General features: G+C 43.2%; 1 protein-coding gene across 1 annotated transcript in view; it reads left to right on the top strand.

Annotated features, from left to right (window-relative positions):
• Positions 1-18265, top strand: part of LOC137594001 (cytosolic carboxypeptidase 4) — an 83572-nt gene that overhangs the window by 44072 nt on the left and 21235 nt on the right. Inside the window, exons 15-21 of the mRNA XM_068313175.1 lie at positions 2013-2096; positions 2251-2331; positions 4985-5133; positions 6876-6963; positions 8202-8334; positions 8441-8594; positions 14721-14901. Of these exons, the coding sequence (XP_068169276.1) occupies positions 2013-2096; positions 2251-2331; positions 4985-5133; positions 6876-6963; positions 8202-8334; positions 8441-8594; positions 14721-14901 (870 nt within the window). The remainder of the gene's footprint in view (positions 1-2012; positions 2097-2250; positions 2332-4984; positions 5134-6875; positions 6964-8201; positions 8335-8440; positions 8595-14720; positions 14902-18265) is intronic.

Below are 18265 nucleotides of genomic sequence, written 5' to 3' on the forward strand. Positions count from 1 at the left end.
TAGACTAAGGGCAGAAGTGAACATTTATGAGAAGCAGTATGGTTTCTTGCCAAAAAAAGAGTACTACAGATGCAGTATTTGCTGTCAGGATGTTGATAGAGAAGTACAGAGAAGGCCAGAGGGAGTTGCATTGTCTTTTTGTAGACCTGGAGAAAATTTATGACAGGGTGCCCAGAGAGGAACTGTAGTATTGTATGAGGAAGACTGGAGTGGCAGAGAAGTATGTTAGAGCAGTGCAGGACATGTATGAGGACTGTAAGACAGTGGTGAGGTGTGCTGTAGGTGTGACAGAGGAGTTCAAGGTGGAGGTGGGACTGCATCAGGGATCAGCTCTGAGCCCCTTCTTGTTCGCTTTGGTGATGGACAGGCTGACAGACAGGAATCTCCAGACTATGATGTTTGCAAATGCCGTTGTGATCTGTAGTGTGGAGGAGAAGCTAGAGAGGTGGAGGTTTGTCCTGGAAAGGAGAGGAATGAAGGTTATCTGCAGTAAGAAAGAGTACATGTGTGTGAATGAGAGGGACCCAGGTGGAAGAGTGAGGTTACAGGGAGAAGAGATCAAGAAGGTGGAGGATGTTCTCTCAGTCTGTGTTCGCCAGCGTCCTATCGTTCGCTGTGGTGTGTTGGGGAGGCACTGTAACCAAGGCGGATCTCTCCAGGATGGAGTAGCTGATCAGGCGTGCCAGCTCGGTGTTCGGGATGAAGCTGGACCCTCTGGCAACGGTGACAGAGAAAAGAATATTGGACAAACTACTGGACATCATGGACAATGTCAGCCACCCTCTCCACACAGTTACCAACAACCAGAGAAGCCTGACCAGCCAGAGGCTGCGCCTTCCAGCATGCAGGACCAACAGACTGAAGAACTCCTTCACCCCTCGAGCCATTAAACTGGTCAACTCCTCTCTGGGGGAGTTGAAGAAGAAGAAAGTTCATACGAGAGCTGAGGGATGACACAGACAATACAGCAAAAACAATACAAACACTATAGACATTTCACGATACCCATACTTAACCAGGCCTGCTTATTTTTTATTTCTATGCCTATTTATGATTTTCTATTTATATATTATTAATGGGTTATTTATTACTCTTTATAATTGGTGTTGTACTACTTTCTGTATGCTTTTTCTGTGTTTTGTCTACTTACTGTACTGTGTGTGACGTAGAAATTAATTTCCCTGATGGAACCTCCTTAAGGGATAAATAAAGTTCTACTCTCTACTCTGATGGCATCCGGAAGTGCGCTGTGTTCTGTGAGTCTCGGAATGCAGCGCACTTCCGTGAGACACAAAAGTGCTTTAAAAAGTCTATAAGATTGTGGAAAAAGGTAATACAGATAGAAGGTGTTTTAATATCAGTATGGGGATGGTTCATAAACGTTTAAATTACCGTATATGATAAAATAAATAGTTTGTCGCTATATCACGGAATGTCGCTGTTGCGGCTGGTTCCTGGAATGCATTAACCACGAGTAATGAAGGATTATTGTATTCTAGTATTGCAGAAATTCAACATGATGAAAATTGCATCAAAGTCCAGGTACTTATGGCCCTGACTGTATCGATCTTTTGAGCAGATTCAAAAATGTAGTGATAGTAAAAGTTCACACCACAATCACTCTGATTGACTGATTGTTCCATATGGTCTCCTAAACACTCTTTACTCCGTTCTGATTCTGTATAGGAAATAAAGAGGTTTTGTCCAAATGACACAATACTGCAGCCAATTAAACATTGCAGTGAGATCACAGATGGGATTGCTGTAATTTAATTTAATAATTTCAACTGGTACTCCTGTCACATTACAGCATTTTAATGATATTTAAATGGATTTAGATTTGTATAATGCTATTAACATTGTTTTTAACTATCCTCCAAAAACAATTAGTTTCCTAGTCAATACAAATTTCTTGTTCTTTTCAGGCTCTGGATCAATTTATTTATAATGTTGTATTTTGTTCCAACATAATGGAACTTATGTTTTTGTGTACATATGCTTGTCTTTATTAGGAAGAAAGTGTTAGAAGATATCCAACGCTTTCTGAACACTGGAGACATCATCAACAGGGTGGTTTTTGATTTAGAAGATGACACGTAAGCAAAACAGCAGCTTTAATGAAGTTTGGGGGAAATTTTGATTATTTATCAGCCAGTTTTTTTAAAAAAATGCAAATTGATGTTACTATTCAAATCACTTACAAATAATGTGTCCATGACTTGATTTGGTCACCTGTGTTTCCTTCCTCAGCCTTCAGGGTCCATCAGATTCACTGTGGTTTTTCTCAAAGTTTGAAAGTGGAAACCTGAGAAAGGCTGTTCAGGTCCGCAGGTAAGAGCACACACTTCATTCATTCATTCATTCATTCGTTCGTTCGTTCGTTCGTTCGTTCGTTCGTTCGTTCGTTCATTCGTTCATTCATTTATTCCATTCATTCATTCCGGTGTGTCCACTTTTTACGGGTCACAGGGTTTCTGGTGCCTTTCACAGTGGACTTGTTGGTGAGAGGTAGAGTACACTCCAGGCACAATGATGGTGCACCGTGGGGTCAAATGAAATCTAACCAGTCACGTGCACACTCACACCTACTGACAGTGGAACAGATCAATTCACCCGAAGAGCGTGTGTTTGGAGGTGGGAGAAGCCGGAAAACCCGGAGAGAACCCTCGCAGACACAAGGAAAACATGCAAACTCTGCACTGAACGACTAGAACCTGGAACCTTCTTGCTGTGATCGTTTGAAATTGTCCGTAGGTGTGAGTGTATGCATGAGTGGTTGTTCATCTTTTGTGTGGTTTTGTGTTGCGCTGGGCCTCCTGAACTTCTTCCCACCTCATGCCCATAAATAAGTGCTGGGATAGGTTCCAAAAACCCTCGTGACCCACGAAAGTGGCAGAAATGGTTCAAAAAATGAGTGAATGAATGAATAATCTTCAACACAGCTCAAAAGTATAGAATAATAAATTACAAACCCAAATCTAATATCAACTACAAAGTCCTCAATGATCTGTACCTCTGCCAACACCATTCTAATTAATGCAATAAAAAAACATGAAAAATGCTATTTTAATTTAATTTTGAACTGTAATCAACTGTAATGATTCCCATAGGGAAATTATTACTCCACTCTAGCAAACTGGTTTAAAGTGCTTTAAACAGTCTATCAGAGTGTGAGAAAAGTTGATACAGATTGAAAGTGGTTTAATATCAGTATGGGTAGGGTTCATAAATGTTTAAACTACCATAAATAAGAAGATAGATCGTGATCTCAATCACGGATTCCTGGATCGCATGTGGTTTGTGGATCTATCTCTCTCTCTCTCTCTCTCTCTCTCTCTCTCTCTCTCTCTCTCTCTATATATATATATATATATATATATATATATATATATATATATATATATATATATATATATGCACAAACAATGAGCAACTTATAAGGGGTATGATGCCTTGCTGAAAGGCACCCCGGCAGTGCTTGGGAGGTGAACTGACACATCTCACTGCCAGGTCCAAGCCTTAGTGGACTGACCTACTGCCTACTTCCTTAAAAATCCTTTATAGATATAAACAATAGGGATGAGCAAGTACAACACTGTCTGTATCTGTATCTGTTCAACCATCTAAATGATCTGTTACCGTATCTGTACTCGGAACGTGTGGGGCTTAAACCAGAAGTGGGTGTGGTTTGGCCAGAAATGGTTGGGGCTTAAATCAATTCATTATTTTAATTCTGAAATTGACTATTTACAGAGCAGCCTCAAAATTGAGATTCAAATCAATGTTTTTGATGACAAGAGTAGGAGAACTAGTTACAAAACAAGTTTTTTATCAACTCAGAGCATGAATATTCTTACGTATATGAATGAATATTTACAGAACATTGTCAGAATTGAGATTCAATGCTTTTGATCTCAATAGTAAAGGCACTATATTTTATGAAACTCAGAACATGAAGTGCATTAATGAATGCAATGCATGCAATAGGAAATTATGAACGACAAAGTATGCATGAACAAGAATTGTCATACTCAACTTTCTAATATTTTTTTCTTTTTTAATTTTTTTAATTTTAATGATCAAACTGTATTTTCAAAATTATTTATTTTTACCACAAATTGTTCTTGCCATTTTTTTCCACACAAATTTAAACAAAGTCGATTAACACTCCCTTTCAAAATTTGCAATGTCATAACTTGGTTTTAAAAAAAACATATGTACCAATAGGAGCCTGACTTTTCCTAAATGTGTGTATATTTATTCTGACATTTTTTGATCATTAAAATTTCAAAACCCAAAAGACATCTGAGTTTTACTACCTAAAATTACCATAGGCAGTCATTTTGACTGCTTGGACATTATTTATATATAATTTGGATTATCATAAAAATATCCAAGAATAAATTGGTGGAATAGGTAAAAACACATCAGGACACTAAATTACAACTGTAATGATTGAAGGTGTTATTTATTTAATTTACACACCATAGCTTCTCTGCTGAGAAAGTGTAACACTATGAGCAAGTACCGCGTGTGTGCAAAAAAACAAAACAAGAAACAAGATCATCAAGTAACTTTAAATAGACCGAAATAGAGACAAGCTGAAGAAAACCTAAGGAGAGCAACGTGAGTTAAAGTGAAGCCACGCACAGAGAGATTGGTCAATGTTTGTGTGTGCGCGAGAGTGGGCCAGCGACAGGCAGCTCTGCTCTGGCTGCAGTCTCTGTAAGGAGGGGCGGTAGCTGTGTGCGACAGTTATGAGGATTTTACGAGCACGACTTTAGACGAGTTTTACTTGGATCGTGCTCGTACACATCAAAAATGCATTATCCGTACTCGTCTATAACGAGTGCCCGGCTCAACCCTAACAAACACATTACTTAAATTAACTCATATTGATCATGTGTCAACCTTTTAGGCAAAACATTGCACATTTCTAATTACCTTAAAATTTACACCACTCCTCTCCTCTCCTCTCCTGCAGATATGAATATGACCTCATATTGAATGCAGATGCCAACTGTTCTCAGCACAGTCAGTGGTTTTACTTTGAAGTTAGTAACATGATGGCAGAGGTTCCCTACCGCTTTAATATCATCAACTGTGAGAAGAGCAACAGCCAGTTCAACTACGGTGAGAAAGTTTATGTGTGTAGTGGTGATGGTGATGATGGTGGTGGTAGAGGTGGGGGGGGGGGCTTTTGTGCCTATGTGTGTCTTCTACACCATCTGTAGGACAAGTAAAAGGAAAGATGATCATTGTATCACTGACCAGCCTATTTCTCCCTACCTTCCACGAAGGCATGCACGCATGCATGCACGCACACACACACACACACACACACACGCCTGTAAGCATGTAATTTCATATACAGTGGGAGGTAAGAGCAAAGAGCAGCTACTGCGTTGTGCGCCCAAGTGAGCGGCTTGTAGGGGGGCAGTGCCTTGCTCAAGGGCACCTCATACTGAATACAAGAAAGTAGCAGCAGGTGAAATAGAAGTCAAAGTGAGACACCCCCAGAAGGGAGTGGTTCCCACGTGGGCAACAGACAGCTGTTCTCTCCTCAACGCTCCTTTCAGCCGCTACCAGCCATCTCAAGATACAAAAAAGAGGAGACCCCAGGGGACCGGCCATTACAGGACAGATGGACAGGGCTGTAGAAAGGCTTCAACCTAGCAGCAGGACAGGTTTATCATCCATTTTTTCCCCTGTTAAAAGGGTTTTGGGGGGAGTGAGGGTTGTACTGCTCGCAGTAAACAAAGGTCAGAGGGATATCGTACATATGCAGACTGTAGTCCCTTTGAGACATTCTTTGTGAATCTGGGCTATATAAGAATAAACTTGAAGCTTGAAGAGTAACAGGAGGAGCACTGCCACTACCAGCCTGTGATTTAAAGGTTTTACTTTGATTTTTAGAGTGATTTTGAATTCAAACCTCAATGGTTGGATGATTCTTCTTCTTTTTCTTTTCCTTTGGGCTTGACCCTTGAGGGATCACCACAGTGTGTCGTCCTTTTCCATGTCAGCCGATATCTTCGGCATCCTCGTCTCTAACACCAACTGCCCTCATGTCTTACTCATTACATCCATCCACCTTCTCTTTGGTCTGCCTATTTCCCTCTTTCCTGGTAACTCCATCTTCATCACCCTTTTCCCAACATCCTCACCATCTCTTCTCTGAATGTGTCCAAACCATCAGAGTCTGCTCTCTCTAACTTTGTCTCCAGAACATCTCACCTTGGCTTTTCCTCTGATCAACTCATTTCTTATCCTATGCAACCTAGCCACTCCAATTCAATCAATCAATCAATCAATCAATCAATCAATCAATCAATCAATCAATCAATCAATCAATCAATCAATCAATCAATCAATCAAGTTTTATGTATGTAGTGCTTAATCATGGCAACAGACATTTCAAAGCGCTTTAACAGACAGAAAAACCCAACTGAACCCTCCAGAGCAAACATAAGCCACAGTGGCGGGGAAAACTCCCTCGGTGAGGAAGAAACTCTGGGCAGGACCCAGACTCTTTTGGGTGGCCAAAAAGATAAGGACAGGGTAACAGAAGCAGAGACAGAGAGAGTGGCAGATAGGCTAGATAGAGTCAGTGTCTTTATGGTTTTAGTTCGACGATTTGATGCAGGGGCTGAATTGGGGACGGGAAAGTCAGGCTGCAATTACTTTAAACAAATTACACAATGTATAGTACGTCATCAAAGATTTTCAACTAGAATAATTAATTCATTGCTGATGTGAGATTTAAGCGTTCTTTTTTTGACCAGTGTAAGTATGTATTTGTGTGTGTACATGTTTTTGTGTGTTTGTTTGTGTGTGTATGTGTATGTATGTGTTTGTGCTTGTGTGTACTGCAGGGATGCAGCCAGTGCTCTATTCAGTAAGGGAGGCTCTTGAAGGAAGACCGCATTGGATCAGGAGTGGAACTGAAGTTTGTTATTTCAGGTATGAAATCTAAAATGGGCGGCATGGTGGTGCAGTGTGTAGCTCTGTCGCCTCACAGCAAGAAGGTTATGGGTTGGATTCCTTTCTGTGCGTAGTTTGTATTTTCTCTCCATGTCTGCATTGGTTCTCTCTAGGTTCTCTCTAGGTTCTCTGGAGAGAACCAATGCAGACATTGGTTCTCTCCACGTCCATGTATGTGGACGTAGGAGAAATCCACAGGTAATTAATCTAAATTACCTGTGGGTTTGTGTGTGCGTGAATGTTTCTTTGTCCTTCATATGGCTCTCCAATGCGCCGATGACGTGTCTGGAGCGTACATCACCTCCAGTTACATGTAGTCCTCAACTTATGAACTTTTCACTTTTGAACATTCTGAGATACGGATAAACGCGTGCCGCCATATTCGATTATTGTCCTGCAGTTCCCCAGTTCTGTCACCACCCCCGTGGGGGCACCACCACTACATTTACACACCTCCAACACTCGTCTCCCCCTACTGTTGTTTGTTTTTGTCTCAGACAATCTCAAAGAGTCAGGTTAGGTACCTTGGATACTATACTGTTTATTATAGATAATGAAATTATAATAATAATAATAATAATAATAATAATAATAATAATAATAATAACACACTAGGGGCCTGTAGGCATGCAATTAGAGAAATCAAACCGTAAGGGGAGACAGTGTGACAGGTCACACGTGAGGGATCATGCTCCAAACGAGTGTGAGAGAAGAAGATGCAGAAGACAGGGTTAGATGGAGGCAACTGATTCGCTGTGGCGACCCCTGACAGGAAAAGAAAAGAGGAAGTCAGTGATTTGTGCAAATGAAAGCGCCTTCTGAATATAGTCAGTCAGTCAGTCATCTTCAGATTACCACCGCTATATCCGCCACAGTGGGTCACGGGGAGCCGGAGCCTATCTCGGCGGCATAGGGCACTCAACGCCAGTGCACCGCGGAGCCACACACAAAGATATACCATGCATACACACACTCATTCCTATGGGCAATTTGGAACGGCCAATCAACCTGAAGCGCATGCTTTTGGAGGTGGGAGGAAGCCGGAGAACCCAGAGAGAACCCACGCAGACATGGGGAGAGCATGCGAACTCCACACAGAGCGGGACTCGAACCCGGGTCCGCCGTGTTGTGAGGTGGCAGCGCTAACCACTGTGCCGCCCTCTGAATATAGTATGTACATCATATCTTAATCTTTGTTTTCATTTTTTTCCTGTCAGAAATCACTTTTATCCAACACGTGGAAGAATGAAAACATCTTTTTATACTCTGACCTTTACCATTACCTTCAAACACAGTGAAGATGTCTGTTATCTGGCTTACCATTACCCCTACACATACTCTGCTCTAAAGGTATCAGTCTGTCTGTCTGCCTGTCTGTCTGCAGCTCACAACATTTCACTTAACTACAACCCAAATTTGCATTTTCTTGTGTGTCTTTGTGTATCTTATTTGTCAGACTCATCTGAATGTGCTGCAGAAATCAGTGGATCCTGCCAAGGTTTTTTTCCGGCAACAGATTCTTTGTCACACTTTGTCTGGAAACTCGTGTCCATTGGTCACCATCACTGCCTGTCCTGCAAGCAGTGGCATGAAAGACATGCAGCAGCTACGTGAGTAGCCATCTCTTAATGTGCAGTCAGTACCATGCAGGCTACAATGGTCTTATGTTTCTGTCTAATCCAGGTGTCTGGATTATCAGACAAAATAATGGGGTCAGTCATCCATCCTGAAAACAACAGATATCCAATGGTTTTAAGAAGGGGAAAACCATAAGAAAACATTAACATTAGCGGCGTGACGAGTGGTCAACGCTAGCCAAGTTCTTATATCAGCTCGAATAGTTACAGTCCATGCTTTTCTAAGTTGTTGCCTCAGCCTCTGTTCATTTCACCAGGCTAAATGGAAAAAAATGAATCCGTTTTTCATAATTAGACAGTTATGATGTTAAAATTTAACTAATATTTGTTACTATGTAATGCCCTTTACAACATTTACACCTGTCAAGACTAGAACAAAACTGGAGGAGAACCCAAAAGCATGACAAACAAGCAGGCGGGTCAAGTCTCAAAAAGGTTTAAATGGACAAGCAGGGCTCAGGTATCGGGTGATCAGTCCATCTGGCAGATGAATCAGGTAAACGTCAAGCAAACAAGCAGAATCCAGAAACCAGGCAGTGTGAGGCACGAAGCAATCGAAACCCAGGCAGACAGATCAGACGAGGGGTTGGCAACAGGCAGGTTCCGGAGAACAGGCAGGATTGGAACAGGGTCAAGGACAGGCAGGTAGTGATGTCCGCTTTGTTTTGGCGCTTCAATACATGCCCCAGACTCTGTAGGCATTTCTATCCGAAAACCTGCTTTGAAGCCTGCTTCAAACATGGAAAAACCTCGTGACTGATGAAGTTTGAAACACTGAAGTGCTTCGAAACACTAAGCGCTTCATTCCCCAGGTGAACCAGTTTAGTGATTCAGACCAATAGGCGTTAGTGTTCGGATTGCTGATGGATTTGTTCTCCAATTGTTTTGCAAAGGAACCAACCAGAAAGCGATCTCAAGTCTGGAAATATTTAGAACTGGTGCCAACTAACAAAGTACATTTAAATTCCTGAGAAAATTATTTTTAAGATCTATTGCTCACACAGTAGAAAAGAATAAACCACACACATGTCATTTTTAATTTGCAGGTGAGGTGTTATTAGTGATGTCCGCTTTGTTCTGTTGCTCCGATACACGCCCCACACACGGTGGGCGTTCCCATGTGACACTGTGCTGGAACCTGCTTCAAACATGGAAAAGCCACGTGACTGATGACGTTTGGAACACCAAGTGCTCCGAATCACTAAGCGCCCCCAATAACCAGGTGACACACTGGCGCTCCATTCACCAGGTGAAACAGTTTAGTGGTCCGAATCAATGGATGATCCGAAACACCGGCGATGCCCAGATGTGCTAAATTGGATGAAACAGAGGGTTAAATAGAGGCAATTGATTTGCTGTGGCGACCCCTGAAGGGAAAAGCCGAAAGGAAAGAAGAAGAAGTGCGGTGCTCTGAAAATCGTGTCAATATCCCTTGGATTGATCACATTAACATTTCGATTGTTGACAGATAGTTTCAGTCGTAAATGCTTTACAATAGATCCAACCAGAAAGAGATGCCAAGTTTGGGAATATTTTGAACTGGTTTCGTCAACAAAGTAGAGTTTAATTTCTAAGAAACTTATTTTAAGGCTCATCTGACTCATTTGTGTGTGATTTATTATTTTCTACATAGTAGAAAATAATAAATCACACACGTCATTTTTAATTTGAAGGTGAAGTGTTTGCTTTGTTCCTAGCACCTGACATACAGTAACAACACGTCGTCAATGATGAGGTGTTACCGAGCCAGACATGAGAAGGAAGCCGGTGCTGCTGTGATGACTTCGGAACTGTGATGTGCTTCGGAACTAGGGGACCCCCTGCAACAATTGTTCAACCTCAGTCTGCGGCTGGGGAGGGTCCCGTCACTGTGGAAGACCTCCTGCATTGTCCCTGTACCCAAGAAAGGACGCCCTACTGAGCTCAACGACCACCGACCGGTCGCTCTTACCTCCCACGTAATGAAGACCCTAGAGCGACTGGTCCTGGAGCTCATGCGTCCACAGGTGCAGGGTGCTATGGACCCTCTCCAGTTCGCCTATCAGGCCAAGGTTGGGGTTGACGACGCTGTTTTGTAACTCCTCCACCGCATACTCTCCTACCTGGACGCCGGGGGCTGTGCCGTCAGAGTGCTCTTCTTCGACTTTTCGAGTGCCTTCAACACCATCCAGCCCCGGCTCCTGCAGGATAAACTGACCTCTATGGCTGTGGACCCCTACCTCGTGAGCTGGATTACGGACTACCTAACGGACAGACCTCAGTACGTCCGTATGGGGGACTGTTTGTCTTCTATGGTGACCAGCAGCACGGGGGTGCCACAGGGGACCGTTGTATCCCCCATTCTCTTCACCCTGTACACATCAGACTTCAAGCACAACTCGGATACATGCCACATACAGAAGTACTCCGATGACACCGCGATAGTGACATGTATCCGGGAGGGTGATGAGGGGGGGTACAGGGCATTGGTGGCTGACTTCGTGGAGTGGTGCCAACAGAACCAGCTCCAGCTCAACGTCTCCAAGAAAAAGGAGATGGTTCTGGATTTCCGGCGGGCACCTCCCTCTCCACAGCCGGTGATCATCAAAGGCAGTGAGGTGGAGGTGGTAGGAAACTATAAGTACCTGGGACTGCAGCTAGACAGCAGACTGGACTGGTCACTCAACTCGGACTTTGTGTACAAGAAGGGGCAGAGCAGGATGTACTTCCTGAGGAGGCTGGCCTCCTTCAACATCTGTCCTAAGCTCCTTCTCATGTTCTATCAGTCCGTAGTCTCCAGTGTGCTGTCATACGCCATTGTGTGTTGGGGTGGGGGGGCCAGGAAAAGAGATATGGACCGTCTGAACAGACTCAGCCGCAGAGCGGGCTCAGTGGTCGGGCTGAGCCTGGACTCTGTGGAGACAGTTCTGGGGAGCAGGACCATGTCTAAAATTAAGGCTATCATGAACAACACCAGGCACCCCCTACACACCACCTTCTCTCAGCAGAGAAGCACCTTCAGCGACAGACTGCTGTCACACAGCGCCTCCACAGAGAGGCTGAGGTCCTCCTTCATGCCCCGTGCCATCAGGGGGTACAATGACTCTCTCAGGAGGAGCGGGGGGGAGGTGACGAGGTCAGCACGGGGTTGAAAATGGATTTAATTTAATTTTAATTTAATTTTATACTGTATATATATATATATATATATATATATATATATATATATATTATACTGTTTTATGTTTTAATTCAATTTTATACTGTTAAGATTTTATTTTATACTGTTTATATTTTAGTTATAGTTTAGTATATAAGTCCTGTTAGTGCTGCATGTGTCTGTCTGTTAGTGTAATGTATGTCTTGTGGTATGTCCTTTGATGTCAGTGTTTCTTTTTCTCCTGGTGTTTATCCAGTATTATTTGTTATGTAATGCCTGAGCAGTGGATATATGCAATTTCCTCCGGGATTAATAAAGTATCTATCTATCTATCTATCTATCTATCTATCTATCTATCTATCTATCTATCTATCTATCTATCTATCTATCTATCTGTCTGTCTATGACATCTCGGAATTCCAACTTCATCACAGCAGCCACTGTTTATCCAGGTGCCCTAATCCTAAATTGTAACTCACGCACACAAACACACATGTGTATATTTACTGTATATTACACCGAAATGCGAGAACATGTAATCTATATCCCTTATTGCTTTATTGACCCCTGCAAGGATCAATGATTATAAAACTTTTTTTTTTCAGAAAATATATGCAATAGAGGAAACGTCAAAGCATTTTCTGGGCTCATCGACCGTTGTGTGGTTGCAGTACAGACACCCTATAAAAGAGGGCGCTCACGATCCCAATGAATGGGGTGCTGAGTAATGAAACAGTTTTCGGCACAATTGTTGCAAATTATTCAAAGCCCCATGAGTCTCCATTTGGACATCACTACAGGCAGGATACATAGTCTGAATAGTAAGGGCAAAAACTAAAACAATCTCGCAGAGAGCTCAGGACTAAACAGGATATGAAGGGTGGAGGCAAATGGACGAGTGGCTGCAGGTGAGTGGACAGATGGCAGTTGAAGGGAATGAGATGATTACAAGTGGGGCAGGATCTGAAATGACATGAAATACTTAATTGTTTGCGGATATGACAGCTATTGATGTCTTAATGGCGCCCCATGGGGCTTCGAACCGTTTGCGACAATTGTGCTGACCACTGTTTCATTACTTGGTGCCCCATTCAGTGGGAATGTGGACGCCCTCTTTGGTGGGGTGACTGTACTGCAAAAACACAATGGTCGATAAGAAAGCAGCGCTTTGACGTTTCCTTTATTGCATATATCTTCTGAACAAAACCGAATATAATCTAATTCAGTGTGTTAATCCTCGCTTGCTATATTGTAACCATATATTATAGGAAATTGTTTTATGATCGTTGGTCCTTGCAGGGTTTAATAAGGCAATAAGATATAGATAATATGTTCATGCATGTATATTTAATATAAATACAGTATATACATAAGTGCATGAGTTACATAGGATGATTAGTGTCACTGGAAAAAACAAGGTCTATGTTGTGAGATAAAAGTCAGGATTCCAAGACGTCATCACAGCAGCAGCACCGGCTTCTTTCCCACATCTGGCTCGGTAACGCCTCATAGATGACGTGTTGTTTCTGTATGTCAGGTGCTGGGAACAAAGCAAACACTTCACCTGCAAATTAAAAGTGACGTGTGTGATTTATTATTTTTTACTGTGTGAGCAACAGAGCCTGAAAAATAAGTTTCTTAGAAATTAAACTCTATTTTGTTGGCGACACCAGTTCAACATATTCCCAGACTTGGGATCTCTTTCTGGTTGGATCCATGGTAAAGCAATTACGACGCAAACTGTCTGTCAGCAATCGGAACAATAATGTGATCAATCTAAGGGATATTGACACGATTCCAGCGCACCACGCTGTTCCATTTCAACACATCTGGGAATTGTCGGTGTTTCGGATCACCTATTGATCCAGACCACTAAACTGTTTCACCTGGTGAATGGAGCGCCAGTGTGTCACCTGGTTATTGGGGTGCTTAGGCCCCGTCCACACGATAATGGATTTTTTTGAAAACGCAACTTTTTGAAAACGCATCGAAAACAATTCGTGGCCACATGACAGCATTTTCAAAAAAATCTCCGTCCACACGTAGACAAATGAGTGCGTTTTTGATGATGGCTATAAGCATGTCAAACTATGTGGTGGCACTATTGAGTCAAATTTTATCCAATAGGAATCCTCCGTGTTTTGTTGTCACAAAACGCCTGCAAGAATGTTGCCATCAACAAGGTTCGTACATCCATTATGTTTGTACACACGGGACCATAAATATGACGTCACAGCAGTTTTCAGGCAAGACGTCAGCGTTTTCAAAAAGTTGCGGATACACTGTCCACAAAACAACGCAGACCCAGTGTTTTTAAAAAAATCCACCTTGGCCAGCGTTTTCAAAAAATTGCGTTTTCGTACCGGATATCTGCGTTGTCGTGTGGACGGAAGGCGTAGACGTAACAAAAAGTTGCGTCTCACTTTAAAGCCCAGAATGACGTGATGATGCAAAATCATAAATAGACTATGACAGTCAGGCCTAAAGCAGCAGGCAGACTATGGTACATAATTAGCAGGAGAAACAAGTCAAACACCCGCGGTGCACTGACGTCGTGCCCGGAGTGTCCCCCGCCTCACGCCCTATGCTGTCAAGATAGGCTCCGGCTCCCCGTGACCCACTGCGGCGGATACAGCGGTGGTAATCCGAAGATGACTGACTGACAAGTCAAGCACAATCCCAAATTATCCTCTTCATCTGGCCAGCACTCAATTCAGTTTGAGGTGATGCACAAAGCATACATCTCAAGAATCACATTGTCTGAAATGCTCAGCCATTTCTGTAACAAAAGCAATATTACCATAAGTCTTTTTTACCCTAGGCCTAGGTGATTCTGGTTAAATGGGAGGATGCTATCCCTCTTCATACACAGAAGCTCACAGACATTATATGATTCGTATAATTGAGTTAATCAGACACGTTTGCACATACCTGTAGTGAATTATCTCATTCTTGTCCAGGTGATCGGCCCTGTATCATGCTAACAGCTCGGGTGCATCCTGGTGAATCCAATGCCAGCTGGGTGATGAAGGGCACCCTGGAATTTCTATGTAGCAGTGACCTGGTGGCCCAGAGTCTGAGGGAGGCCTTTGTCTTCAAGATTATCCCAATGCTCAATCCAGACGGAGTCATCAATGGCATGTGAGTGGGAGGTATCAACAGCAATGTATAACGGATTCAATATAGTCATTTTTTTACTTTACAGAACTAACCAAAGCTGTTTAAGTCAATCCACTGGACAATAAGAAAGTTCTTGAAGACATTTTGTCTCTCATCCAAGAGACTTCTTCAGAACTGAAGAGACCTGGATGACTGAGAACCTACACAGACATCTTTACAGAACTAATATGCACAAATAAAAATTAATATTTAAAAAAAAGATAATTGCTATAAAGCATGGCTGTAAATTACTGTAAAAGCACTGTTGAAATGCGTGTCATCAGGTTCCGTTGTGTAATATATCTAGGAACACCTTTGTAATCTGGGAATGCTGACTTAGAGTCCACAATACATGCAGGACCACCATGTAAGATCTCCACTGTGAGCAGGAGGCGACCGATTCCAAGATATATGTGGAATGACCTGTGATGTCCTGTGTACTAAGAAGGTTCCCAGAAGGTGCTCCTTCTTCCAAATATCAGTGGACACACATCAGCCCCATCCACTGGAAAACATCTGCAATTACACAAGTCCCTAAAAAAACATGTCCACAGCTTAACAGTTGTAGTATGAATGAACAGATGCATTTGTCAATTTTCAGACAAATAGTGGAGATGTTGACCTGTGTATTGCATGAAATCAACTGAAATTTGAGGGGAAAAAACTCAAGACATTTCACCTCTCAAATAATATTTCTCACTACTGCTTCACAGTTACTTTGTACACCTCACAACACAGCAGTGGGTCTGTGGTGCACTGACGTCACACCTGGAGTGTACCCTGCCTCTACATCCCCAGTCGACTGGGATAGGCACCAGCACCCCATGACCCACAGCAGCAGAAGAAGGGGGTATTGAAAATAATCATAAATTAATCATAAATTAGCCAGTAGCAAACCTGCAATGCGGAAGAAGTGGCTGAAGATGAAGAGTTTTTATGTACCATAAAAAATAAAAATGTAATTGTTTCTAAGCCGATGATAAATTTGTCAGACAGTCATTTTCATATTACCACCGCTATATCCGCCGCAGCGGGTCACGGGGAGCCGGAGCCTATCTTGGCGGCATAGGGTGTGAGGCGGGGGACACTCCGGGCACGACGCCAGTGCACCGCGGAGCCACACACAAAGACAGACAACCATGCACACACACACACTCATTCCTATGGGCAATTTGGAACGGCCAATCAACCTGAAGTGCATGCTTTTGGAGGTGGGAAGAAGCCGGAGAACCCGGAGACAACCCACACAGACAAGGGGAGAGCATGCGAGCTCCGCACAGAGCGGGACTCGAACCCGGGTCCGCCGTGTTGTGAGGCGACAGCGCTAACCACTGTGCCACCGTGCTGCCCTAAAAATAAAGAAGAATTTAGAAATGGGAAGGAAAAATTATCTTCAGTTTAGCCTGGAGACAATTTGACTTGCGTTTTCTTTTAAATTACGTTGTATTTTGGACTTGAGTCATCTCTCCTGGAACAAATTAACAACTTAAGCAGAGGTATACAACCATCCTCTGTTACCACAGGGTGGCAGTGGCTCAGTGGTAGAGTGGGCAGTTAAGCGGTCGTCCAATGTTCCAAGATCAGCGGTTCGATTCCCGCTCCCGCCCAAAAAAACACCCCCGGTGTGAACTGACAGTGGGAGGTGTCAGCTCACCTCCAGAGCACTCCCGATGTGCCTTTGAGCAAGACGCTGTCCCCCTCACAAACGGCTCATTTGGGTGCTCCATAAAGGGGCTGCCCACCACTCTACCTCCCATTGCATGCTTACAGCCCTCCTTGTGTGTGGTTGTCTGTATTATAGGGGGCCTGTACACACTAATATGCATGCATGTGATTGATTTACTAACATACTAGAGTGTGCATTCTTAGTTTCCCTTCGGGGATTATAGCATTTGATAAAAAAAATTTTAAAAATTAAAAAATACCAGTATACAGTATGCTTTTCAAATAACATGCATTGTTAGATTGTCAATCGATTTCATGCTTGATATCTCTTTAGCAAGACTTTACATGGTCCACATGCTACACCGAGCCCACTCACATCTGGACAAAGAAAGCGGCACCGTGAGGATCCTTTTTCTGGATTTTTCAAGTGTCTTTAACACTATCCAGCCCTGTATACAGGAGAAACTTCTACAAATGCGAGTGGACCCAGGCCTGGTTGCTTGGATCTATGACTACCTCACCGACAGACCACAGTTCATCAGGCTAAAGGATGCCACGTCTGATACTGTGGTAAGCTGCATCAGTGCTCCACAGGGGACTGTCATGTTCCCAATCCTCTTCTCCCTGTACACGGCGGACTTCTGCTACAACTCAGAACTGTGTCACATCCAGAAGTACGCAGATGACACAGCTATTGTAGGATGTATCAGGGACAATGAGGAGGAGTATAGATGCTTGGTGAAGGACTTTGTTGACTGGTGTCAGAGCAACAGCCTGCAGGTCAACAATTCCAAAACTAAACAGCTGGTCATTGACTTCAGGAGGGACAGACCCCAACCTAGACTAGTTCTGATAGGAACAGAGGAGGTGAGATTGTGCAGACCAATAAATATCTTGGGCTGTGGCTGTAAAACAGACTGGACCAGCAACACAAGGCAGCTGTACAAGAAAGCAGAGAGCAGGATGTGCTTTCTGAGGAGGCTGAGGGCATTCAACATCTGCAGGAAGGTCCTGTGGATGTTCTATCAGAGTGAGGTCGCCAGCGTCCTATCATTCGCTGTGGTGTGTTGGGGAGGGAGCGTGACTAAGGCAGATCTCTCCAGGCTGAAAAAGCTGATCAGGCGGGGCAGCTCAGTGGTCGGGATGAAGCTGGACCCTCTGGCAACGGTGACAGAGAAGAGAGCCTTGGACAAACTGCTGGACATCATGGACAATGTCAGCCATCCTCTTCACACCGTTAACAACAACCAGAGAAGCCTAAGAAGCCTGACCAGCCAGAGGCTGCCCCTCCCAACATGCAGGACAAACAGACTTAAGAACTCCTTCATCCCCTGATAAACTGCTTAACTCCTCTCTGGGGGAGATGAAGACGAAGGGAGTCCACACAAGAACTGAGGGATGACACAAACAAAGCACCACAAACAATACAAACACTATAGACATTTCACTCTATACATGCCTCACGAGGCCTGTTTATTTTTTTTATTTCCATGCCTATTTATGATTTTCTATTTGTATATTCTTGATGTGTTATTACTCTTTGTATTTGGTGTTGGTACTACTTTCAATGTGCTGGTGCTTTCTGTGTGCTTTTTCTGTGTTTTGTGTACTCATTGTGCTGTATGTAGTGCGACAGAGAAATCAATTTTCATGATGGAACCTCCTTAAGGGATCAATAAAG

The sequence above is a fragment of the Antennarius striatus genome, chromosome 4, assembly GCF_040054535.1.
Source record: "Antennarius striatus isolate MH-2024 chromosome 4, ASM4005453v1, whole genome shotgun sequence".
NCBI lineage: Eukaryota > Metazoa > Chordata > Actinopteri > Lophiiformes > Antennariidae > Antennarius > Antennarius striatus.